This window comes from Myotis yumanensis, unplaced genomic scaffold, assembly GCF_028538775.1.
Source record: "Myotis yumanensis isolate MYYU_CA2020_CCGP unplaced genomic scaffold, mMyoYum1.0.hap1 SCAF_17, whole genome shotgun sequence".
Taxonomy (NCBI): Eukaryota; Metazoa; Chordata; class Mammalia; order Chiroptera; family Vespertilionidae; genus Myotis; species Myotis yumanensis.
Genome location: NW_027223768.1, coordinates 18,036,923 through 18,063,766, shown reverse-complemented (window position 1 = coordinate 18,063,766; position 26,844 = coordinate 18,036,923). Strand labels below are relative to the sequence as shown.

The following is a 26,844-nucleotide window of genomic DNA, read 5'->3' as shown; positions in this document are numbered from 1 at the left end:
AGGATTTAAAAAAAAAAAAAAAAAATTAACACAGGAAAATACAAATTTTTCACATGCCCTTCAAAGCACGAAAATCTCATTTTTGAACTATACAGTACTTAGGAATTACAGCTCCAAGCATACCCACTGCCTGCGTCATTACATATATACCTTGAACTGTTTCATGTTCAAATATCTTATACTTTTAAATAGAGTATCTCTGGGGGAGGGAAAGGGCCTTTCAAAGTTTTACGGGGAGTATATCCAATGAAATATACATAAATTAAATTTATGATAACTACACCCAATTAACCAAGTCATTATGAGCTTATCTGTTATAGATAAGAAGTAGAGGTGCCAAACACTTTAATCATCTCTGGTAAGAAAAAAAAAGACCAAAAAATAAATAAAGAGAATATTCTATATGTTACATACATACATGTTAATTACATACATCACTGTCCAAAGTGCCCCACTGCAACCTGGAAAAGACCTGTATCATTCGATTTGAGAAAGTGAACACTGTAAGTTTGCTGTGTGACAAACACATATTAGGAGTCACTGCTCTGCGTATTCCAGGTACCCTTCATAGTTTTCTAGACATAGCACAGATATTTAATCAATGCTTTTAAATTTGAACTTAATAAAAACAGGTCTTTGAAATTTATCTTCAAACTGATGTTGGAGAGTTATGTCAATTATTTGCAATAAGGAAAAAATTCGGTATTGTGAATAATAAAAGTAATACATAATACCAAAACAACAAATAGTTGGTCTGGAGTGAAGTGTATTCCTAGTACCCAAAAGCAACTCAAAGATGTTTTAAGTTGCTGTAGCATGTCTGCCCCAGGATTTGAAGGTTTCTATAGATAATAATCATTTCACTCACAAATCACAAGTACTTTTTATATACTAATAGACTTGGTTCTCCATTTTAAGAGAACTCAAATATCACGATGTAACTTACTCAGGTGAAGGAACAGGAGCTGAAACAGGAGCTGATTCAGGCATTTTGGGTGCAGCTGCAGCAGTGGCGTTCTCAGATATACTTTTATTTCCTATTGTAAGAAAGATGCCCATGTTGAGTTTAATTTTTAAAAGCTATACCAAGAAAATATTTCACTATAACAAATAAAGATCTTTAATTTCTCAGGATAGAAGAAAAAAGTCAAATAGGATTGCTACTGCAGACTATTTTCATCCATGTTCTTTTAGAAAGAAATGATTGCACAAGTCACAACCACAAATAATGTGTATTCTTTCTCAGCTTCTCAGGTCACTAAAGCAAGTAGGATGAGCAACTTCTGTATGCCTTCTAGACACCTGAAAGAGTTTCTAAAGAGAATGAAAAGAAATAAATGGGTCGTTTTAAGTTTGTACTTAGAACTAAGCTGTTGTTTTTAAATGGCAAGATTACTTCTCCTTGTTAATAACACTCTTATTTGGCATTCTGTAAGGGAGAGGGGAGACTGCTTTCTAAATTGAGTAGCTATTTGCTAAATAAAGCATACGTGAAGTACCATTAGGGCACCAAAACCTCAGGAAAGAGATAAGATCATTTTACTTCTATAGTAGGGAAGAGTCAAAAAACAAATTTATGAATTTTATAAAGACAGGATCCTATTATAAAAGAGAATTTGTGCAACTGAAATAAACAATGAATAACAGAAGACTGGTAGGTTCCTTTGGATCACTTCTGTATCTCTAAATGAAAAAATCAAACTGCTTGGCTTATTAACTAATTTTCCCTCAAGTATCAGATATTTTAAAAGACCCATAAAAGTATTAGGTACCTTCTGTCAGGTCTTCAGTTTTTGCTCCAAGAATATTAGCGGCAATATTCACCATATTTAGAATGGCATCTAAAACAAAATTCAATCAGAAAGAAATACCAATACACCTAAATATTCTCATATGACTTAATATCAGATCATCAAAGAACCATTTATAATGGTCTTTTTGCATTTTTTGGACTAATTACTTTTTTATTCACCTTACTATGTAAGTCCAATATAGGACACAAATTTCAGCCAAAAAGTATAAAGCATAAATCTGAATTGTTATGTTCAGAAGGAATTTAAAAGTTAACTATACTTTAAAAAAAAAAAGAAACTTCCCCAAACTTTTTACCAAAACACTGTCTTCAGCCTTACGAAATTCAAATTTAATTCAACATACAGACAGGGAAGAAATGTGACAACCAAATTTGTATTTTACAGAAAAGCCTGTTTTTCTTTAAGAACATTCTACAGTTTAAAACAAAAACCAAAAAGCCCAAGGAAACAAGATTTTCCTAAACAGCTGATTATCATAGGTAAAAATAAACAAAATGAAAAGATTATTATCCAAAGGGCAACAGAAAGATTTTATTTTCAACTATAAACATAAACTATCTACTGATAATGTGATTAAACCCCAAACTAATACTGCATATAATCAATTTTCTTTGATAACTTTTGACAATGTTTTATGGACAGTAATCACACAAATTCTTTTGTGAACTGGAGAGTATGAGCATAGGCAGATTTAATAAAAGTCATAAAACTGCAAGTGTTGGACATAGAGCAATCTACATATTTGCTAATTCTGCCTGCCTCTTTCCAAAGAGGATGTTTGAATAACGAGTACAGTGGTGCCAACCTTCATATCTATTTAAATAACTGAAGGTATGGGAGGAGCACAAAACAGTAGAACTCAACAAAGAGCTGGCTTCCTTCCATCATATGATGGAACTTCCAGGGACATTAACTTCCATCCCCAATCTAACCTCTGACATGCCACTAGAAAGTAACTCATCAGTATCAGGTATTTTTCCTATTAAAATACTAAGATCTGGCATGGGCTACATATTAAGCCTCAGCAGTATTTCCATCTTAGTCTCCTTAGGATTCCTAGAGAGATCCACGGGGCTTTCATCACTCTTTCCATGAAAACCACAGATGTGAAGAGTTGGAAAGGATGTAGGAGGAAAAGCTAGCCACGCAAGAAGGCTGGGAACTGTCGCCTGGAGTTGATCCTGTTAAATGTGTGCTTTATGGTAGGAGAAGTAGTGGGACTACTACTTTAGACTGCTTCAAAAATTATAACCAGTAGAACTTTGATCTTTACATAAATATGATTCTACAGTCTGAAAGACAACAAAGCAGGGCTACTGTTTCCAATCATTATTAGTATGACACACAAAAGCTTTGTATTTTCTTTCTGAATATCTAAGATTATATAGGTCAACCTTGTCCGTTGGCCTGGCAAACTGGTAAACAGAGAAGCAGCCTTAGTTCTGAGGACTAAGGAGATGCCTCAGCATGAGATAAAAACAGGAAAACTCCATATATCCTCACAAACGAAGATGAAGTAGCAATGGAAACTGTTATTTCCTCATAAACCCACTTTTAATGTCAACCAATAGTGCAATAGCAGTATGGGCTCTTCTACTTAGCCTGCTGGCTGCAGCTCAGTCAATGCTGGAATCAAGTCTATGCTCTACTCCAGGGGTCCTCAAACTTTTTAAACAGGGGGCCAGTTCACTGTCCCTCAGACCGTTGGAGGGCCGGACTATAGTTTAAAAAAAACTATGAACAAATTCCTATGCACACTGCACATATCTTATTTTGAAGTAAAAAAACAAAAGGGGAACAAATACAATATTTGTATTTGCATGTGGCCCGTGGGCCGTAGTTTGAGGACCCCTGCTCTAGTCCCTTGTGCTTCAAAGAGCAATTCAAATTTTTTGGCACTTATCATCAAAGAACTAGAAGCCAGGTACACAACATTTGTGCACTGGCGGGAGGGGGGTGTCCCTCAGCCCGGCACTCGGGAGCCTTCAGGGGATGTCCGACTGACAGCTTAGTGGCTCCCGCGACGCTCCCCATGTGGGAATGCACTGACCACCAGGGGACAGCTCTGCATTGAGCATCTGCCCCCTGGTGGTCAGTGTGCGTCATAGCAACCGGTCGTTCTGCCGTTTGGTCAGTTTGCATTATTACCCTTTTACTATATACAATTTAAGAAAAGAACATGTCTATTAATCTGTACAAAGAAAGTAGCTTTAGAGCATATTTTAAGCTAAATTTTAATGCTAGCACATACAGTAAAGAAGATTTATACTATCCATCACTTTAAAATATTATTTATCATCATTTCAGGGGCCACTTAAGTTAACAGAAGCAAAATTTAGCAAATTTATACTTTCTCAACCCAGCTAACCTACAAGAACTGGTTTTGCTATGTTCAGGGAACACTGCCAAATGTAGTCTTTTTATTTTTTGCTTTCAAGAGAAAGCAGCTTTGTGAATATTCTACTCTGACCCTTCTCAATCTGGACCTAAACACATGACAGCCTGCCATGATGGTCATGAGGCGACTAAAAAGCCTTCAGTATAGGCAAAGGTAATAATCTGAAAGATAGTGCCAAGTTAGATACCTCTCCCTAATTCCTCCTGGATTAGCTAACCCCCTTATCTTGAGTTGGGCAACTATTCATCCCATATCTTCCCTTTAAGAATTAAATCCTCCTAGGAACCAAATATCAGTATGTTGTACTCAGTGTCCAGCATAGCAACTGCTCTTTTTGACACAGAAAACAGACGACCTATGCTACAACAGAACAAGACAAACCAACAAAAAGTCTACTTCTTGCATTAATCCACCTTTACAGCGTGCTTCACTCTCTCTTCCTTCTAGAACTTTAAATATATACAATCATAAAAAAATACTTTGACTTTTAACAAAAACTCTACTTTGGCCCTAACCAGTTTGGCTCAGTGGATAGAGCGTCGGCCTGCGGACTGAAGGGTCCCGGGTTCGATTCTGGTCAAGGACATGTACCTTGGTTGTGGGCACATCCCCAGTGGGAGATGTGCAGGAGGCAGCTGATCGATGTTTCTCTCTCATCGATGTTTCTAACTCTCTATCCCTCTCCCTTCCTCTCTGTAAAAAAGTCAATAAAATATATTTTTAAAATAAAAATTTTAAAAACAAAAAAAAACTATACTTTGTCTTAAACAAATACACAGAAACCTGGCCTTCAGCAAAGCTGCCATTCTAACAAAAGGCAGACCATACTGAGGAGTAAAGGCAGACTTGCAAGAACATCAACATAGAGAGTGGTCTGGAAAATCCACGGGACAACGCACAAAGAGAGCAGAGTGATATGAAAAATTCTTATTGATGTAAAATATGTAAATGTTCTGGTTCAAGAATGTAATCGAAAGCATCAGGTGAAGAATTGCCAGAACTGGCACACACATTCACACAGAGCCAAGAACCCCGTTCTAAGTAATTTCTTCCTTTTCGGCATAAGTAAATTATATAATATCAAGAATTTCTAAATATGCAGGATGCATGCTTTTTGATAACCAAGTCCCATCAGAAGCAATACACTCTGGTGACATATATTCCCTATGGCTACTAACAGCTCAATAGCAAAAGGAAAAAGGAGTTTCTATGAAGATTAAAGACATAGAATTGTTTAGGAGATGCTACGTAAATACCAGCAATAAAGTAGGTTCAAAATCGGCCAATTGAGCTAATTTAGAATGTGGTGATGATTGTAGTCAAACTTGGACATTCCAGTGTCAGAGACTAGCTCTTTGACCTGATTCCTCTCTGTTATTTATTCCTTAAAGTTACACCATCTTGGAGGCGGTACTTAGCTCAGACGCAAAAACTGTCCCAGACTCTTCAGAGAAAACTAGGACACAGGCATAGAAGGCAGCAGTGTTAGGTCACACCTACCAGCCTTATGATAATTCAGCTCCCACTGCCTCTCTCGTTCTGAAACTTCAAGAGATGGAGATCTTTTAGAGATGGAGATCTTTTAAAACCCCTTTTTCTATGCTTAGGCTCAGCTGACATCCTCTCACCCACCTAGTCTCACTATACAAATTCTGCCAACACCTAGATCACTGGAAGATAAATGGACTGCCCTTCAAGAGCCATAAAAAGAAAAATAAATGATGTGTTAACAGGAAATACACCTTCAAAGAGAAAAATCCAAAAAGTAGGATCTAAAGCAGATTCTATACCTAATTAATTAACCCAATACACTGGTGAGGATAGTAACTACAAATAGGGAAATACCCCTACTAAACTATAACTAGGTTTTAGTGGTATCTATGCGTTAATCCTGTATGAAGGTAGAAAAAGAAACCAAGAATATCAATGAGTTTTTCTTTATCTAAAATTACAGTTAAGGCATTATTTCCCTAAGAGGCTTCCTCCTTTCCAGTAACCTTCAAAAAAATTAGAGAACTTTTATCTGGGACTATTTTCTGACTCTATAAAATAATGATGCTTCCTCACAGCTAATTCAGCAACACTGAACTATGAAGAGCATTACATAACATAGAATTTTTAAATACTTATGTAAGGACATCAAAATTAATATTAATAACCAGGTAGGCAAAACAGCATCACGTACACCAAAAAGGTTGCGGGTTTGATCCTCTGTCAGGGCACATATGGGAGGCAACCGATCAATAGTTCTCTCTCACATCAATGTTTACCTCTCTCTCTCCCCCTTTCTTTCTCTCTAAATATCAATAACATATCCTTGGGTGAGGACTAAAATAAAAATCCACCCAAGTCTAGAGGAAGACAGGAAAAAGAAAATAAAAGAGAAAGAGAAATGATCAAATCCACATACTGTGTCTTAGGTACATATGCTTAGTATATGTACTATGGGTGAGTATCTAAAAGAGCTATAGTCAATGGGCTGTAAGACTGGGACTCAAGCAATTTAACTCACTAGAAACAACAAGGAAAAAGCACAAGCAGTTAACCTATTTTACTAAGATCTTCTACTAAATTAATCTCCAAATAAAAAGGAAGCTTCTTCTAGTACTTTTACATTCTTCAGGAATAAAAAATAACAAACATTAAACTATACCTACCCACATTCTAACAGTAAAAAAAAGTGTCAGTAACAGTTTTTTTCCAGAAGTCTCCTTAGCTAGCCTACCATTAGGTTCACATAATAGGTTGGAATGACAAGAACAAAACCACTAATCATAGGCACTGTCTCTATAGTTTACAATGAGTGTATTAATATTACTATTACTGTTACTCTTTGGGAATCATTATTATGGAGCAGCCTTTATATTTAAATAGGAAACTAATCATATCCAGAGATGAAAGAATCCTCACTTGGTAGGATTTCACTGATGGGTAACGACCTCTGAAATGACAGTTCAAATTCCTTTCCCATCCAGTGTGGTTACCCAGCTGCTCCTACTCATATGGTCTGGGACCTCTTTAAAAGTCTGCCCCTAAGCTAATTCATACTCCTTTCCTCGCTGTCAGGAATTTGCCTAATATTATGAGCACTTAATTAAGAGTAGAACTAACTTATGCTTGTGTTTTTACCTCTCCTCTTTCTTTTCATCCATCCTTTCAATTTTATTTCCATAGAAATATCTTTCAAAAATCAGTATCTAAATTCAACTCAAAGTTGAACATTTGGAGGATGAGCTTCCTAAACTACACCACAACAAAATGACCACATATGTCAGGGAGAAAAAGTTGAGAAACACTTTAACAGTGACTGGGAAAACCCCCAACATACTTACTTGTAGCAGAACCAAGAAGGTTTTTTGAGGCTTTATCCTCCCCAGTATTATAATCCAATGGATAATCTGTTTAAAGAGACAATGAAGGTATTTACACTGAGAACTATCTCTGTAACATGTTTGAAAGCTCAGATTATGTCAAAGTCAGCTGACATTTAAAACAAACTTTAAATATTCATTATACATCTAAAATATGTTGACAAAAAGAAAATGAGATTCAGAAGTCACTTATCCAATAGATATAAACCAAGGAAAGTAATTCTACTGATTAACAAAATTTTAATCAGCATTTATAAGACTTTTATTCAAGTTTTCAATGTACTTTACAAACCCCTTGCAATGTCTTCATTTCATTTATAGAAATGACTGAAGGGAAAATTTAGATTGTTCAGATTATGGTTTAAGAGATCTTAAAACTAGGTAGGAATTGATAAAGTAGAAATGGAGGGTGTCATAAACCCTCCTGGGGGTTACTTCAGGCTCACAGATGTTTTTCAAAGTCTCAGGCTTCAATGTGCTTTCTTTTGGCTCCAAAGCAAATCAAAGGAATTAATACTCAATTCTACTACTTCAGTTATCTTATGAGTTTAATAGGTTTTGGGCCTGGCATAGATAAAGAATTGTAACTTATAGCACAGATATTATGGAAGGGAGCTCCAATTACAAATACTGATTGATAAGCTTGGAAGACAACTCAAGTTACAAAGTAGAAAATCATTTTAGAAAATAGGTTTAAGAAAAAATTAGTTAAGGTTGAAAACAACAACAAACCTAAAGTCTAAAGATAACCATCATATTAATTTTTTAAACTGATCTATAGTTACCCATTACTATACAATTTAAAAAAGAAAAAATCTATAATAATAAAAGCATAATATGCTAATTAGACCGGACAGCCAAACGACCTTCCGGGAGAAGCCACAGCAGGGGCTGAGGCAGAGGTGGTTAGGGGTGATCAGGCAGGCAGGAGAGCAGTTAGGGGCAATCAGGCAGGTAGGCAGAGTGGTTAGAGGGATCAGGCAGACAAGTGAGTGGTTAGGGGTGATCAGGCAGGCAGGCAAGTGGTTAGGGGTGATCAGGCAGGCAGGCGAGTGATTAGGGGCAATGAGGTAGGCAGGCAGAGTGGTTATGGGCAATCAGACAGGCCAGCGGTTAGGAGCCAGTGGTCCTGGATTGAGAGAGTGTGCAGGTCGGGCACCCCAAACCCCCACCCCCCTGCATGAATTTCGTGCACCAGGCCTCTAGTATATACATAATAGTCACTTACCATACTCCTCATCAAATAATTCTTGCCGTTCTGACTGATACTGGGAATCAGCAATTTCTTCATATTCTTCCACCATGCTAGTGCCAAATACCCTATTAACAACAACTTCATTAAAGATTCTCAAAACAAAACAGAGTTAAGAGTCATCTCTTCACAAAAAATGGTGAAATATATTAACTTTGGTCATGTTTTGAGGGCCATTAGCTTTTGGACTTCAAAATGACTGCTCCTGCCCTGGCTGGTTTGGCTCAGTGGATAGAGTGTCGGCCTGCAGACTGAGGGGTCCCAGGTTCGATTCCGGTCAAGGGCACATGCCCAGGTTGCAGGCTTGATCCCCAGTGGGGGCATGCAGGAGGCAGCTGATCAATGATTCTCATCATTGATGTTTCTATCTCTCTCTCCCTCTTCCTTCCTCTCTGAAATCAATAAAAAAATATATATTTTAAAAAAAAAGACTGCTCCTTACACTGCAGTCAGCCACTGTTAATGTAAAATTAATCTATTTAAGGCATTTACAAATATAATGACCAAGTTCTGATATTAGTCTAAAACAGCCGTGGGCAAACTACGGCCCTCGGGCCGGATCCGGCCCATTTGAAATGAATAAAACTAAAAAAAAAACGACCGTACCCTTTTATGTAATGATGTTTACTTTGAATTTATATTAGTTCACACAAACACTCCATCCATGCTTTTGCTCCGGCCCTCCGGTCCAGTTTAAGAACCCATTGTGGCCCTCGGGTCAAAAAGTTTGCCCACCCCTGGTCTAAAATGTCTCCTGTATTACTGTGATAGCAAAACAGCACAAGTAAACTAAACCCAACACATAAAATGATCGTTATTTTTACTTAACAGAGGAAATTTTGACATTTTCTTAAAATGTATTCAAGAGCAAAAAAGGTTTAGAAGCTTGTATTTCCATGGTATTAACTTCACATAATAGAAAATTACTTCTTCACTTTAAACATACTGGGATTTTTGTGTATCGCTTTATTTATAAACCACTCAGAAATGTATTTTGTTCTGTGTTACCTTATAAGGCTTAATGGACAAAAGTGCTCTGATCCAAAATGGGACACCAACTCCACCTAAGAATAAAAGCATATGAAATGGGAAGTTAACACCGTGCTCTGAGATTATCCAACAATGTACTCAGATTTTCATTTATAACATTTCTAAAAATAAAGTTCTCATTTCCCCAAAATCAGTACTTGTAAAGGTTTGTGTGTTTTTTGCCATGCAGTAGTATGCCATGCCCTATTATCCAATATTGCAAAAGAGAAGGTTGCTAACCTTTATGTACTTGATGAACATCTGAAGCAAGAGAAAGGAAAAGAAAAAGAAATCAGTTCCAAAGTCTGGATAACATGCCATAAGCAACATTTAATATTTGTAAATTTTATTGCACAATTAAAGTACAGAAAGCAATGTACTTTGATGGATAAAATTGTAGTACCCTTAATTCTTTACAGGAATCAAAGCAATGATTTAAATTTTTATCATCACAACTAGAAAGTACAATCTCACTGTAATGAAATAAATTAACTTTAAGGCTATTAAGTTAACCTAAAATTCATTGCTGCTGTTTTATTTCTCAGTTAAGAAAGTTTTCTAAAAGTAAAAAAGTCTCTAGAAACAACCTGTGGCTTATATTACTTTAAATATTGTTATGTATCATATATATACCTACAAATGAATTTATATACTAATACATATGTTGATATACATATGTACATACATATTGAAAAAAATGATTAGCATAAAATGAAATATTTTACAATATTGTACATAAATTGTTTTAGGGGAAGCATGAGTTTTTGGTATACTCTGATAATGCAGGCATTAACTTTAAGCACTAGAAGATATACATATCAACCCACTTTAAAAATATAAGACACTAAAGAGCACTTTGTAAATTTGGGTTTAGTTCTTTTGGGATATGAAAAATCAAGGTAAATTTATATGACATTTAATGTTTTTTTAGTTTTAGACATAATTCTACTGAAAAGAACTTTTTAGAAAACTAATTGTCAAAATGCTCTATCATCTCCCACCATCAAAGAGACGAGGTAGGGAGATTTTTCTGTCATATTTTTATGCTACAAGAAAACGCTGTTTCATTATTGACAAAGGAGATGGTGTAAAAGAGGATCCTCAGATTTCATAACATGTCAACTGTATGAATTATAAAATTAAATACAACTGTATCACCTGCCAAATAATTGTCAATGCTTTCCCTCATCACAGTGTAGAAACTGTGCTAATATAAAAAGGCCATTAAACCATTATTTCAGTATTCATTTTAAAAGGAACTGAAAATGTACCTTCATTTTTCTGAGAATAACAGCTATTTTAAAAGTAGAATTTAGCATGTTTATACTGAGTAAGAATACTACAAGTTTACCCACTTATAAGAGCCAATTTAATATATGCTTAACAAGACGCAGACAGTAAAATCCCACAAGATAATTAGTAGCTATAAGTTTCCACATTTAAGGAATAAAAGGGAGAAATTAGAGCTGTTGTCATTCCAGAAGGTCATATTATGGACACAATGGTACTTTAAAGTATGGCTATTATTTTAAAGAAAAAAAAGGAAGGAGGAGAAGAGTAGAAAATTCCCATATTTAGTATAAATCAGTGATGGCGAACCTTTTGAGCTCGGCATGTCAGCATTTTGAAAAACCCTAACTTAACTCTGGTGCTGTGTCACATATAGAAATTTTTTGATATTTGCAACCATAGTAAAACAAAGATTTATATTTTTGATATTTATTTTATATATTTAAATGCCATTTAACAAAGAAAAATCAACCAAAAAAATGAGTTCACGTGTCACCTCTGACACGCATGTCGTAGGTTCGCCATCACTGGTATAAATCAATTCAAGAGTGATAATTCTACTTGACTTATTGGTAGAGAAAGCAGCAGGGATACCGAATAAAAACATTTAAAAGTTGACTTTATTTGAAATTGGTATTTGGACACACAGAATATTTTACTTGAACATAAAAGGCAAAATCTATAACAACAACAAATAACTGGATAGTAAAGTTGAAATGACTCAAAAATCAGATTCTAATAAGAAGTCAGACCTGCTTTAAAGACTTCAGTGACTAACAGATATAGGTTTTGAAATGAGAAATATGATATTATGAAGATGAGCTTTGCCGAAACCGGTTTGGCTCAGTGGATAGAGCGTCGGCCTGTGGACTGAAGGGTCCCAGGTTCGATTCTGGTCAAGGGCATGTACCTGGGTTGCGGGCACATCCCCAGTAGGAGATGTGCAGGAGGCAGCTGATCGATGTTTCTCTCTCATCGATGTTTCTAACTCTCTGTCTCTCTCCCTTCCTCTCTGTAAAAAATCAATAAAATATATTTTAAAAAAAAAAGTGCTAAAAAAAAAAAAAAAAAGATGAGCTTTTATATAAAGACTCCCACAAATATCAAAAAAACTGGCATAGGTTTCCAGTAACACCAAAGGGAATATATTATTTTTGTCTCAGAAAATAATATATCCAAGTAAAATTTTTTTAATTAAATGTTATACTTCAGTAAATTTCCACTTAATTTTTCTAATTTCTAAGCAGGTGTAGTGAGGTTATAAAGTATGAGTAACAGGTGTGTTTTCATTCTGGAACACTGTCTCATACGTGTAAACATTACCTTCACATATTTTGCATACATCTGTTCATCTAAAGGGAAACTCTGGACGTTCCTCTCATCTCTACCATGGAAAGTCCCTAGTTTAACCCACTTATTTGTGGGATACCTAGAAAATAGAAATATTCTTGTAAAAAATCATGAAACACATATTGAGAGGTCCCATCACATCTTCAAAATATATCATTAATACTTTTTTCCGCTCCAGGTGAACATAGTGACTTAACATAGTTTAAATGTGAGTTAAATATTGAGTGGAATACATACATTTTCTTTTCCAACTAAAACTCTGACAGGTTCCTTTTTATGGAGAAAGAACGTTTTGAAAAAATCACACCATTATCAAATAGAAGAGAAGACAAGAAGATGAAAATGGGATCAGGATTGCTTCTGAGAGGGCTTTCAAGTAAATTGGCGGTTGTAAAGCAGGAAGTTGCCAGATTGTTGTGGAAGAAGGAGGTGCTACTCTTCCTGTGCTGACCAGTGCATGATGAAATAAAGTATAAATAAAAATACTGATGGACAGGGAAACAGAAGAGACCCTTTAAAATCACATTTGCATTTCACAAATCTAACATAGCTATACAATCTTGAAAAGGAAATCTAATATAAAAAACCTAAAATTATTATTTATTATAGCATGTGCTCTATTATCACAAAAATACAACACCCACACTGTCAGAGCTGATATGGCCATTTGACGTTATAAATATTTCTGAGCAAGATTAGTGGAGGAAAAAATGGATGGAATTCTCAGAGGTCTTGAAGATTTATTTTCAAAATATGTAATGCTCAGTGTGGGGTGGGGAAGAAACGCCATGGAAAACCCTTCATGATCAATAATAGAAGGATGGTTAAATAAATAACAGCATCCTACATGGCACATTGTTGGCACTCAAAAAGTATTTATAGAATGAATAAACTCCTCCATTGGGGAGAAAATATTAAGTACTCATTTAAAATAATCTGTTTAAAAGACAAAGAATATTCTCAGGATGTGAGCAGTAAAAAATGAATTTACTTGTAGGATTAGTAAATAAATACATAGAAAAGATGAAGGAATATATAACATGTTAATAATAGTTATCTTTGGTTGACAGAATTGTGGCTCTTTACTGAATTCCTTACAAAGTATGTTTAGTATTTCTTTTATCATCACACACACCAACAAAAAAGTTTCAAAATATACTTTAACAAAAATATACCTCATTATATAAATTCATGATATAAATTACTCATTTTTTTAAGAACATTCAAAAGATCTCATCTTAGAAGGCAATTAATATATTGTTGTTAGAAGCACTATATGAGTTAATGAAAGTGAACTACTTAACAAGTGCCTACACTACAGTAGTATTATTACTGGTCCTATAAATTAATACATTAATATAAAACATAAAATAATTAAAATTTTAAAAAGTGATCCAGTTAAAAAAATTTTATTCTAGAGATCCAGCATAAATGTCATAGAATCCAATTTAGAATTTACCTGTCACTGATAGAAACCAGAAAGTCTTTAGGGGTAGAAGAAAATAATTCATAATTTGCAATATCAAACTGCTTTACTTGAATTGGTTCACAAAGTTCAATAACAAACCTTCAAAAAAAAAAAAACAAGACAATTTAGATAAACCAATTAAAACAGTTCATATTAAACATTACATTAATAGTTTGCATAAACCAGATGTTCATAAAGTGACTTGTTTAAAAAGGAAGGAGGAGGATTTGCAGCCTTAGTTATCTATAAGGGAAGAGCAATATTTCCCAAGCATATCTTTAGTGGGGGAGGGGAGACTACAAATAAACAGATCTTGATTTTATGCCATAATATTTTTTAAAAGATTATTTTTTTTAATGAGAAAGGTCATTCTTGGAGAAGAAATGACTTCACTAAGAACAGCTAGTGATTAATATAAACTGACTTAGTCTAGGGCAGTTTGGCATATATATTGTCTCAAAAGATACCCAGGCTTTGATTTAGCAATACACTTTTAGAAATTTATCCAAAGGATACATGACTCCAAACATTCGTTCTTGTTGATATATTTTAATACATCAAAGCACAGTTTGGGGTTTGAGGATGGTAGTCAACCTAAATGGTTAGCATAGGCTGTGGTCGGCAAACTGCGGCTCTCGAGCCACATGCGGCTCTTTGGCCCCTTGAGTGTGGCTCTTCCTAAGCCTTAGGAGTACCCTAATTAAGTTAATAACAATGTACCTACCTATATAGTTTAAGTTTAAAAAATTTGGCTCTCAAAAGAAATTTCAATCGTTGTACTGTTGATATTTGGCTCTGTTGACTAATGAGTTTGCCGACCACTGGCATAGAGGATTCACAAAGGAGGACTGATTTCATTGCCCACCCAGACAATAAAATACCAGACAGCTGTTAAAAATGGTACAAGAAACTACATATTCCCATTTTATAGAAATGTGGAAAATGTAATTTATAGTGATAAAAAACAGATCTGTAATGGCTGTGGTGAGGGGCGTAGGAGGAAAAATTATAAAGGAGCACATGAAAATTTGGGGGGGAGATGGATATGTTCCCTGTCTTTATTGGGTTACGGTATCATACATAAAATGTCAAAGTGAACTAACTGTACACTTTGACATGTTGCAGTTTAGTGTACATGTAGTTCATTGTATTCCAATGATGCCTCAATAAAGCTGTTTTTATTTTTATTTTTTAATGTGTGTTTTTTTATTTCAGAGAGGAAGGGAGAGGAAGAGAGCAATAAAAACAGCAATGATGAGATGACTCTTGCACGCCCCCCACTGGGGATCAAGGCCACAAGCCGGGAATGTGCTCTGACTGGGAATTGAACCATGACCTCCTGGTTCATCAGTCAACACTCAGCCACTGAGCCTTGCTGGCCAGGCAATAAAGCTGTTATTAAAAAAATTATGCCAGAGACCTATATTTATGGACATGGAAAAATGCCACAAATCTTGCTGCTTAGAAAAAAATGAAAAATATGATGCCATGTGTGTAAACTAAAACTGTATATGGCATTTGGAGAAAAGAAATACTCATGACATCTAGCACTCAATACTTTAATAAACTATTACATAAAATGAGATCATATACCGACAATTAAATGTTAAATAAATCAAAAGCATTAAAATTAACATATTGTGTTTAATCTTGGACAACAACAGAATCAAGTTCTAGGAAATGGTAAAACAATCAGGTGTCGACTGTTCTAGTTGCTACACATATAACTCAATTCATTGCTTCCAAAACCGTATGAAGAAACTGAGGCAAAGAGAAGTTAAGTAACTGGTACTCAAGGTCATAGAACTAGTAGGTGGTGAAGCTGGGGGTCAAGCCCAGGCAGTCAGCCTCAGGGTTTGCCTGTGGAACCGCTGTGGGAGGGCCTCCGTAAGCCGCAGTGGACTGGACGTGCCCGGGAGCTCTTCGTAAGCACAATTCTTAAGAAACCTGTTGAATTTCTCTATTCCTGTCAGGTAGGAGTCTGGCTACCCACCTAGCTACTGCTGTGGGAATGTGACATGATGCCTTGTCTCTAGCAGGCCTTCAATAGATCCAGTTCCCTTTCCTATTTTGAACGTCAAGGGGATTTACATGATCCAGAGTCCCGTCCACTTGATGATTGCAGAAATATCAAAGGTTTCAACTGGCCTGGAGTTCTAAGATCCTCAAAAGCCTTTAAACATTAGCCCATATAGTTCCTGCTATCATGGCACAGTAGAAACTTCACTGTTATCATTTTTCATTCATTCAATAGGTTTTCAAGCACTTACTGTAGGCCCTGCTAGGCACTGGGGGTACAAAAAGCAGCTGGTTGCCCTGACCGGTTTGGCTTGATGGATAGAGCGTCGGTCTGCAGACTGAAGGGTCCCAGGTTCGATTCCGGTCAAGGGCATGTACCTTGGTTGCAGACACATACCCAGTAGGGGGTATGCAGGAGGCAGCTGATCGATGTTTCTCTCTCATCGATGTTTCTAACTCTCTATCCCTCTCCCTTCCTCTCTGTAAAAAATCAATAAAATATATTTTTTAAAAAAGCAGCTGGTTGCCACGCTTTGGAAGAGACAAACACCTCAAAGAGGAGCAGTTCCCAGCTGGAGGTGTGTGCGGGGTGTCTGAGGGATCATAGGAGACTTCTCCAAGGAGGAGCTTTTCTCCTCCCTCCTGCCTCACCCAGTTTCCCTCCACAAACCCAACATTTCTTAAAGTGTGGGCCGGTTTAGGGGTCCAGGAAGCAAAAATATTTGCATAACAATATTAATAATTTATTTGTCCTTTTCACTGTTTTCACATTTAAATGGTTGGTGCAAAGGCAGTGGAAGGTAACACTGCTGGCATCTTAGCAAAATTCAGGGCAGAGGCACTAAACTGTATTAGTTGTCATTGCATTCTCACTGCTATGCACTTGCAGAAAAAAAGCCAGTTTTGCTGAGAATATTACAGATTTTCCCTCTTCCCCCCACCCTGATCCCAGGCCTTCACCACCCCATTATCTGTGTCCACGGGCAATGCATATATGTATACTATAATACTCTCAACAATAGTTTTTTTTTAAAAGCCTAAAAAAAAAAACAAACAAAAAAAAAACAATCAGGTGTCAAAGAGATACTCATGAAGCAAGCAAGTTGACTTGCGCTGAATGCTGAAGGCTCACCCTGGGTCAGATACCACGTTAGATTATTTAATCCATCCTTAAACTGCAAAGGCTATTATCTCCATTTTATAGAATTATTTAATAAACACTAATTGGTTATTTCACATTTTCTTCTCTGTCTTTTAGTAACAGAACTCTGCTAGATGTCACCGGTTTGGTTTGGGGTTTTTGTTTTGTTTTTTACCTCCTTCATAGGAAAAGCATTTTGTCCTAATTTTGTATTCCAGTACCTAAGGTAAGTACATTACCAGCACCAATCAATCACAAGTGCTTGTTAAGTGACTACATGAACAAAGCAATCTAACCCCAATACAAAAGTTTAATATAATATGTACATACTAGAAGCCCAATGCACGAAAATTTCATGCACGGGTAGGGTCCCTAGGCCTGGCCTGCGATCAGGGCCGATCAGAGCCTTCTGGCTGCCAGCTGGGGCCTTCCTTCGTTCCGCCCCGCCCCCTAGTGGTCAGCACACGTCATAGCAAGCGGTCAAACTCCTGGTCAGTCGAACTCCCGAGAGGACAACTTGCATATTAGCCTTTTATTATATAGGATATATAGAGTGTATTGTATTAAATTTTATATTACTTACCAAATCTTAGTGCTGCAAGGGTTCAACATATAAAGATCCATATTTTCTATAAGAATAGCAGACGTACTCTAGTTTAAAAAGAGGGGAAGGAACAAATTACTTAAGTAAAAATATTTATTTCAATTCTAAAGCTTTCTAGGATTTTTATATTTTTTAGATCTTAAAACACACCTGACTCTGAAACACTCATTTGGGAAAAAACACTAATTTGGCTAAAAATTACCAGTTATGGCTATAGCACTGTTAGCCTTACAACACATTTGAAATTAAATGTCTATTACTATAAAGAAAAATGATTCTCTATTGGCAATTTCCTTTTTAAAATTTCACACAGGTTTAATTAAAAACAAGGAACATGTCCTTAAGTAGGTAAATGGATAAACTGTGATATACATCCAGACAATGGAATATTATTCAGCACTAAAAAGAAATGAGCCAACAAGGCAGGAGAAGACTGGGACAAAACTTAAATGCATGTTACTAAGTAAAAGAAGCCAATCTTAAAGGCTACATACTGTATGATTCCAACTACTTGACATTCTGAAGAAAAAACTATTAGGTACTAAAAAGATCAGTGGTGGCCAGGGATTGGGGGAAGAAGGGATGAATAGGCAGAGCACAGAGGATATTTAGGGCAGTGAAAATACCCTGCATACTACCAAAATGATGGATACATGTCATTACATATTTGTCTAAATCCACCAAATGTATGATTGAAAACTATGGGCTTTGCATGATAATAATGTGTCAGTGTAAGTTCATCAACTGTAATAAATATATCACTCTAGTGGGGGATATACTGATAATGGAGGAGGCAATGTAATGTGTAAGGGGAGGGGGAATAGGAAATCTCTGTGCCTCCCTCTTAATTTGCTATGAACTTAAAACTGCTCTAAAAAAATAGTCTTCAAAAGAAAAAAAAATAAAGAGTGCAGTATATTGACAAATATAACTTAATTCACACAAGAGATCTTTAAAAGCATAATCCTACATTTATTAGTGCATTAGGAAACAGCTCATGTTAAAATATAGTCTCCAGAAAATCACTGCCTATATTTATTAAAGTCACTAGCTTCCTATATGTGTAGAAAAATTTTATACTTAAGTACCTTGGCTTCTGGATTAGCTGCCAAAATTTTGGCACCACATTCTACTGAGGCATAATTATTTCGATTTTTCTGGACCTTTTTTGTGGCATGTAGACCTCCATTAGAAGATGCATGCATCGACTGGCCTGCAGACAAACCTTATTACAAACATTTATATGATGATTATGATTGAAAATAACCCAGCAACATAATGATCTCAAAAGCAACAGGATGCTGTCTAGAAATGAACAGGTTTTAATGCTTAAGAGATTATTTTTAAAACCCATTGAGAAATTCAAAATGCTTCACCTCAATCGCTTTAAAATACCCCAATCACACAAATTAGCTACAAAAATCCACATTGCTTAACTTATGTTTAAATAACACAAAGTGAAGCTCATCCACAAGAATCAAAGCTCTTAAAAATGTAAAATACATATTTAATTCTATTAAGGATGAATGCTACTATCCTCTATCTTTGTCCCCAATATTAAGAATTCTTAATTCTGAGAATTGGTCTACAAGAGCAAAAAGAAAGTTAATAACTTTAGTCCAACTGTATTTAGTTTAAAGCTTTATGACTCAGAACTTTCCATACCTTAATTTTTCTCTCATAAATTGAGATGAAATCACTGCTCTGCTATCTTTACCTTATTTTATCCTCACTGAGTAATTTACAAGAATGAATTTTAATTAGAATTAATCTGTATGTAATTATACACAGATAAATTACATATAGGTAATTAATAGCATTTTGGTAAGTATTATCTTTAAAAAGTTTTCAAAGTTTTCTTTTATTTTACTAAAAAGAGAAAAGCATATTTAACAGTTCCTTTATAAAAAAATAAAATAAAAAGGAATCACAGTGCTATCTTACTTTTTTCTTTTTCTACTTCCATAACTTTTTTCTTCCACTCATCAAATGTTGGTATATCTTCTGGGTCTTTGGGACTTGTTACAGATGCAGGGTCAATTTCTTCTGGTTTTATATAATCAGAACTCTGAAAGAAACAAAGATTTTAACTTTCACAGAATAAAAAGACATCCTTTGCAATTTAAATAGTTCCAAAGAGGACATTTTTGGCCTTTATCTGAAATCAAAGTAGAACTCAGAAGGAGAAAGGAAAGTTAACTGCCACACTGGGATGAGCCCTGTTTTTATGGTAAGAATCACTCTTCCATATGGTAAGCCGGTCTAGAATTTCACACACAAATAATGAAAGGTAAAACATCCCTTTGAAATAATTCTGGTTCAAGAGCCTAAATTTAACCTTGTATTACTCAGTTAAACTAATATTCTGAAGATATTTAAATTTAATAGTCATAGCTGCTTTTATATAGCTCTCTTGAACCTGCTTAATTAAATAAAGACTTTATGTATCTGATATCAAAGGGTAATAGTGGCAGAAAGCCACTTAAATGCATGTAATCAAAGAGTTCATATGAGAAACAACTTACACATAAACAGTGTACTGACAACAGCACCATGAAGTATAAACTTGCTCTCAGGGAGCACAGCTCCCTTCTGTTTCACATTCTTCATTAACTACTTAACCCCTGATTTTATGGCAAATATGGTTAGCAAATTACAAGATTAGCTAACAACAAAAATGTGTCGTAATAACAAATTAGAAAATAGTGCAATGCGTAATACCTACCCCATTTTTTACATTTAAATTATCTGAAGCATTCAATGCAGATTTTGGATCACCACCACCCTGATCACTTGCTGAAACTTTTGATGCAAATTCTGATTTTGTTATCTTTCCTTTGCCATGTGCAGACGACACATTTTCTATATGCTGGCCAACAAGGCTGTTTGAAACCAAGAGAGACATTTAAACAAATTTTAATTAAATAACAAATTTATATAATCTAAACTGTTACAATTATCACAAAGTAAACCGAAAAAGGAGCACACAGGGATCAGCTTTCTCTCAATCAAAAAGTGGAATCAAGCGTCCCCCAAAGCCCAGTCGAATATGACACTGCTGTTACTACAGAGTCATACAAAGGCAACCGCTGCTCACACCCACCTTTCATGGGGACTGACAAAGGAAGGCTGATCAGTGGGAACACTGGCATCCAGGGCCTCACCAACTTCACAGTCAGTTTCAGGTTGCTCAGTTTCGCGTGGCTTGGCTATAGGAATAGTACCAGATTTTTCTATTTCACTAAAAATAGAACAAAAAAACAACAAGCTGATAATTTTATTCACATTACATAGAATAAGTTAAATGGTATCAGTGATTTCCAAAACATAATCTAAGCCAGAAAAGAATACTTTTCCCTACATCACTTCCATTTCACTAGAGTCATGTTCAATATAATGAGAAAATAAGATACTGTTCAGATATATACTATCTAGCCTTGAATTCTTTCTGGAACAAGCATTTAGTATTTAAAATTTTTTAAATACTAAGCATATCTGCTAAATGGTAACTGGAACATCTCTGTGTACAGTTCCTTCACCCCGGCCCTTACATTCTTAAGAAGAATAGGTGTGGTGTGTTTTTTTAAGTGCTTGTGGTAAAAAAAGAAAGAAAAAAAAAAGAAAAAGTAATGATAATAGTATTAACTGACACATATATTCTTACTATGTGCCAGATTTTGTCCTATGCACTGTGTGTGTGTGTGTGTGTGTGTATATAAACTCATTTGATAAAGGAAATCCTTAAAGTAGTATTAAGGAAATTTTATTTTGTTCTTTGTACTATTGCTCGAAGGAGTTAGGAGAATTTCGTAATAGGTTTTCTAAATTAAGATAACTTTAAGCCTAAGTGTTCTGAATATTTATTATCCAATTTGAAAAAGGAAGGTATTCACACAAACACATAACTATATATTGGAATGACATAGTGATACTTAATGCAATGACTAATCTGATATTTGAATTTTTGATAATTATAGAAAAGATTACTCAAGTATTATGTTTCTTAAATAACTAGAACCTCACTTTACCTAAATGATATAGAGATTTCATGGCTGGAATCTAATCAGTTTCACTGCATTAGACAGCAAAATAATCACTGTGAGATTATTATACTAAAAAATAATAAAAACATAGGCACTATAACTTAGGTCTGCTATATAGCGTAAACTTCAAATGTGAGTAGCAAGCTGTCTGTATAAAGAAATTTTTCTATCTAATGATATTCTTTTTCTTTTCACTCTTTCTAATCACTTACTCAAGTTTTGAGATTGGAATGATCTCTGAGGTAGATGAACTGGAAATATTTTCAATGTTTTCACTGCCCACTACATCGGAAGAATCTTCATGTAGATCAATTGTAGAGTGTGTCTCAATAACAGGTGGACTTAACGTTTTTGACTCTGTATTCTGTTTGAAAGAAATTTATATTAAATGTTGAGATTAATAAATTATCTCTTTAGCTGAACAGGACTATTTAAAAAGTATACCTCAAAAGTGGCAATATAAAGAATGTTCACCAAAAGAGTGAAAATCCTTTCTTCCAATATTACCACCCTAAGGAATATAGTTCATATTAAAATACATAAACGAGGACAAAGAAGCTTATCTTTTCTCTCTCCTATTTCCTATTTTGGACCTACAAATAGTTCCCTCTTACTGTAATTAAATAATCCTACTAGCAACACAGAAATCCTATGTAAATATACAAAATAATACAACACACAGTTCTTGCCCTTGAGCAGTTAAAAAGATAAGAGTATCAAAAACAACACAAGGCATGTACAAGTAACATTAGAAGGCCATTAGGAATCTTGCTGCTCCTTCAGTCCTGGGTGTTCTGAGCCATTTGCCCCTCCCAAACACAGTCTGAAATCTACCTAATATCTACTCATGTTTGAAAACCCCTATCAGTACCTCCTCCCCCACAGTCAACCCTAAATAGAATTAGCCATTCCTCTTCCTCTAGGATCCAATGTTCCCTGTACAATTTTATCACAACATCTGTAAGACCTCTATACCTCTCTTCTTCCTCAACTCTTCTATAAACACCTTGAGTAAAGACTATATTTATATTCTCTTGATCTTCATATTCCCAGTACCTACCATGCAGTAGACATTTAATGCTTACTAAATGAACATCAAGTGAGAGGTACGCATGCTCAGTTCAGAGAAAAGAGACTATGGACTAGAAAAACTAGGACCCTGAAGAAAAGGAGGGCCAGTATGTGAGCAGAAAGAAAATACAAGGCATAGTCAGAATACAAAATGTGACCATTTGGCAAATTATTAACACTGAAATGAAAAATTCACAATGGAATGCAAATCGTTTGCACTTTATGCAAATTATAATATAGAAATTATAATTCCTTGTCCTTAAGAACAAGGACTATTATTACATTGTTAACAAATATTGTATTATCATTTCAACATGTATTTAATGTAAAAATTTGAGGTATTTTGCACCCTTTTCTTTTACAAACTAAATCTGATGTACATTTTGTAATTATTGCAAATCTCAATTTGGACTAGCTGAATTTCCAGGGCTCAACAGTCACATGTAGCCAGTGGCCACAACATTGAACAGCACGGGTCTATAAGATATGCAATAAGCACTTCAAAGTGTTTGAGGAAGAATATGCCTGATGAAAAATTCTAGAAAATGAACAATGGTAGGACTGTTCAGGAAAGTCACATAATTAGAAGAGCTAGAGAGATCATTTTTCTCTTACTCTCAGGCACAAATCTTCAACAAATGTCTTCCAGAACCCAACAAAATGAAACTTACTACATCTCCTTAAATTACCCAATTAAGTCATAAAATAGCTCTACCTGAATTTAAAAAAGAGAATTCTCCCTCATTTTGAGCTGAAATTTATTTCTGTTAATATGTGAGATAATTTTTCCTAAGTCCTTCTTCCAGCTCAAATATCCCCAGTTCCTTCAGCCATGTCTGGTATTAAATGGTTTCCAGATGCTTCAGCATTCTGGTCAACTTACTTTCTGGTCTAGTTTTTAGTATCTTTCATAAAATCTGGGGTACAAAATGAAAAATAACATATGAGAGAAAAAAGGAAAACATTTTAACCTATTATTAATTCATATTCCACAAAAGCGATTAAACTTTGTTATCAAAATACTGTGTTCTACACACAAATACTTATTTTTTGTTGTCAGAAAAAAAATTCCTAACACCTGAAAATCTGGAGAAGATATATTATAGTGAGCCAAAATAAAACTTAAGAAGAAATGAACACTTACACCCAAACTTTGACCACAGAGAAAATGGTCTCACTTACTATTCAATCAGTAATTGTGCATTTTCTCAAAAGCAGTAGTAGTCTTAGCAGGTGAATAGTATTAAGGCCAGTTGAATAGTACTTCAAAAAGAAAAAGTATCAATATCCAATACTGTAACCAAACAGAGATTTCCTATCTTATGAAGTAGTTAGAAAAGGCATATCATTAAAAGTCAAAGCAATATAACTTACTTGTACATCCACAACATAGTTATCTTTTAACTTATGTTCTTCTGGAGGATCAGGTAAGTTTGAACCCACTTTTCCTGATAATTCGGCACTGATAGGTATAGGTCCCTCTCGTTCATCCTATATTGCAACAAACAAAAAGGTTAACTGGTAAAAACTGTTTCACACAACAGTCCGGAAGCAATATTAAAGACCATCTCTTTCTATATTTTACAACCCAAACACTGTCTTGAAGGCATTTAACTCTAATAGCTTTTATCTGTTTACACGTTTACCATCTATCTTCCTGCACTCCCCTCCTTGCACTCCACCTAATATATACACTAAATGAGGTCACAAACCTCATTTGATTTTTTTTTAATATATTTTATTGATCTTTTACAGAGAGGAAGGGAGAGAGATAGAGAGTTAGAAACATCGATGAGAGAGAAACATTAATCAACTGCCTCCTGCACATCTCCCACTGGGAATGTGCCCGCAACCCAGGTACATGCCCTTGACCCGAATCGAACCTGGGACCTTTCAGTCCGCAGGCCGATGCTCTATCCACTGAGCCAAACTGGTTTCGGCCCTCATTTGATTTCTTAATGAGCACTTCAATCATACCACCCCCTATGTGTTAGGCACATAGTAAATATTTAAAAATGAATAAATGTACAGTTCTTTGTGTCATCTCTTTTGACACTCATTTTCAAGTTAGGATTTCAGATACCTTTGTCTTTAAATCTATCTCCTAGAATACAAGTGAAACTTTTTATAGTCAATATAAATTCCTTCTGTATTTTAAAATAAGTACTTTAATTCTGCAGGTGGGAGTGGGGGGAGGGGGGAGACAAATCTAGTCAATACTCACTTTTTATCATTTAAAGTAATAAAATAATAAATTATTTAGAGACCATCAGGTTTCCTGAACTCCTTCTATTCATCCCACCCAATTATATGAAACAAACTACACAGTCACTGATTGCAGACTCCCCCTATAAACCTCACTTCTAATAGTTTTTAATTGATGAGAATGGGATTTCTTTAGAAATCTTGTAACTACTTAGTGCATTAAAAGTGAGCCACTAGTTTTTAGGTCCCTGAGTAGGTACTATCTTTCTCCCTCCTGTAGGACTATGGATGTCCCAACATTTGAGATATAAGCAATAAGAATCTATAATAATAATAAAAGCGTAATATGCTAGTTAGAGCGGACAGCCAAATGACCTTCAGGACGAAGCTGCGGGTACGAGGGCCAAGCCTCTTGCATGAATTTCATGCATCGGGCCTCTAGCAAATATATAAATATCTTGGAGATAGCTTAATTTCAGAATTACCCAAGTAATTCCTCAGATTATAGCAAGGGAAAATTACAAATCTCCACCACCAAAAATTATGTCATAGAATTGAAATTACTTTTATTCTGAGTATGTTGAGGAAGTCTTAGAAAGCTGACACACAGATTACATCATCAACTTTAAAGTACCTTTTTCTGGAATTGTACATCTTCATTTTCTAGTGCGCAACTGTCATCTTGAGAGTAATATGATGAAGCTGAAGCTGAAGAACTCTCTTTACAACACACATGCCAACTGGGAAGCCTGTGAAACATCCATTATCACCACCACAAAAAAAAAAAAAAGAAAAAGAAAAGGAAAAGATGTAAAAGGTGTTAAGCCAACATATTCTCTACTATGCGCTAGAATTTGGGTCAATAAACACAAGGATGGTTCCTATCTAATGACCTTAAGAACTTAATTTAATGATGAAGACAAATGTACCTAAAACAAGGATTTTTTTTATTTAAAGCACTAGTAAAAAACATACTGTTATCAGTATTCCTATTAAGGGATTACTAATTTCATGAAGGTAAAACAGGAAAGACTTCACAAAAGGAGTATCTGATGATTATCCCAGAAGGAACAGGGCAAGCTGTCAAAGAGCTAACTAACCTCAGAAAGCACCAGATGCCTATGTTATTCTAAATTCTACCAAAAAATTAAGAACAAATAACTCTAAAGCTACCTATGCTATTTCAAAGCATATTGGGTTTATATGGGGAACATAGTAGGGACATCAAAAATTAACAGAAATAGCACAAACAAATGAATACCACAGGTTAATACAGCTTATGAAATCATAAGGAAAACATTAAAGAAGAAAGTCTCTAGGAACACAGCAAAAAATAATATATCAATATTATGATCAAGCAGATATCCAGAAGTCATTCAATATAATAAAATCTATTTATTTAGTTTTGCCATGCAAAACAGCAAGGAAAAATACGAATATCTCCACAGGCACTTAAAAACATCTGATAAACTTACACATCCCACAAGTCAATAAAATAAGTAGATAGTTAACATGGGAAATATATATGCATAATACACAAGCTTAAAAGCCAGTATCACATTTGGTGAAGAAACCTAAAAATACCCTTATTTAGATCTGAAACAAGACAAGAATGTACATTATCACTGTTATTACATATATGAGGATAAAAGATATATTAAGAGACCACACATGTATTCATCTATTTTAATGAGAAAAACTTGTTATTTACCTATAATTTCCACACAAACTCTTTTAGCTATAGTCTTAATACTAGAATTTTTAAAAATACTACAAGTACAGAAGGAAT

At 35.1% G+C, this 26,844-nt stretch overlaps 1 protein-coding gene across 9 annotated transcripts in view; it reads right to left on the bottom strand.

Annotated features, from left to right (window-relative positions):
• SUCO (SUN domain containing ossification factor) overlaps positions 1 to 26,844 on the bottom strand; it is a 53,521-nt gene that overhangs the window by 16,711 nt on the left and 9,966 nt on the right. For 4 of the 9 annotated variants that reach the window (XR_011468741.1, XR_011468742.1, XM_070397343.1 and 1 more), the window contains exons 2-17: positions 25,690 to 25,804; positions 24,225 to 24,341; positions 21,992 to 22,143; positions 20,840 to 20,977; positions 20,462 to 20,618; positions 19,681 to 19,804; positions 18,825 to 18,961; positions 17,716 to 17,783; positions 13,964 to 14,071; positions 12,478 to 12,583; positions 10,105 to 10,125; positions 9,844 to 9,899; positions 8,812 to 8,903; positions 7,545 to 7,610; positions 1,773 to 1,841; positions 947 to 1,037 (exon numbers count right to left, since the gene is read on the bottom strand). Coding sequence is in view for 7 of the 9 variants with exons in the window: in XM_070397343.1 (XP_070253444.1) it covers positions 947 to 1,037; positions 1,773 to 1,841; positions 7,545 to 7,610; positions 8,812 to 8,903; positions 9,844 to 9,899; positions 10,105 to 10,125; positions 12,478 to 12,583; positions 13,964 to 14,071; positions 17,716 to 17,783; positions 18,825 to 18,961; positions 19,681 to 19,804; positions 20,462 to 20,618; positions 20,840 to 20,977; positions 21,992 to 22,143; positions 24,225 to 24,341; positions 25,690 to 25,804 (1,617 nt within the window). In the remaining 2 variants the exon portion in view is untranslated. Of the gene's footprint in view, positions 1 to 946; positions 1,038 to 1,772; positions 1,842 to 7,544; positions 7,611 to 8,811; positions 8,904 to 9,843; positions 9,900 to 10,104; positions 10,126 to 12,477; positions 12,584 to 13,963; positions 14,072 to 17,715; positions 17,784 to 18,824; positions 18,962 to 19,680; positions 19,805 to 20,461; positions 20,619 to 20,839; positions 20,978 to 21,991; positions 22,144 to 24,224; positions 24,342 to 25,689; positions 25,805 to 26,844 lie in introns of those variants that run through there. The other 5 variants (XM_070397345.1, XM_070397349.1, XM_070397346.1 and 2 more) reach the window with 5 other exon arrangements.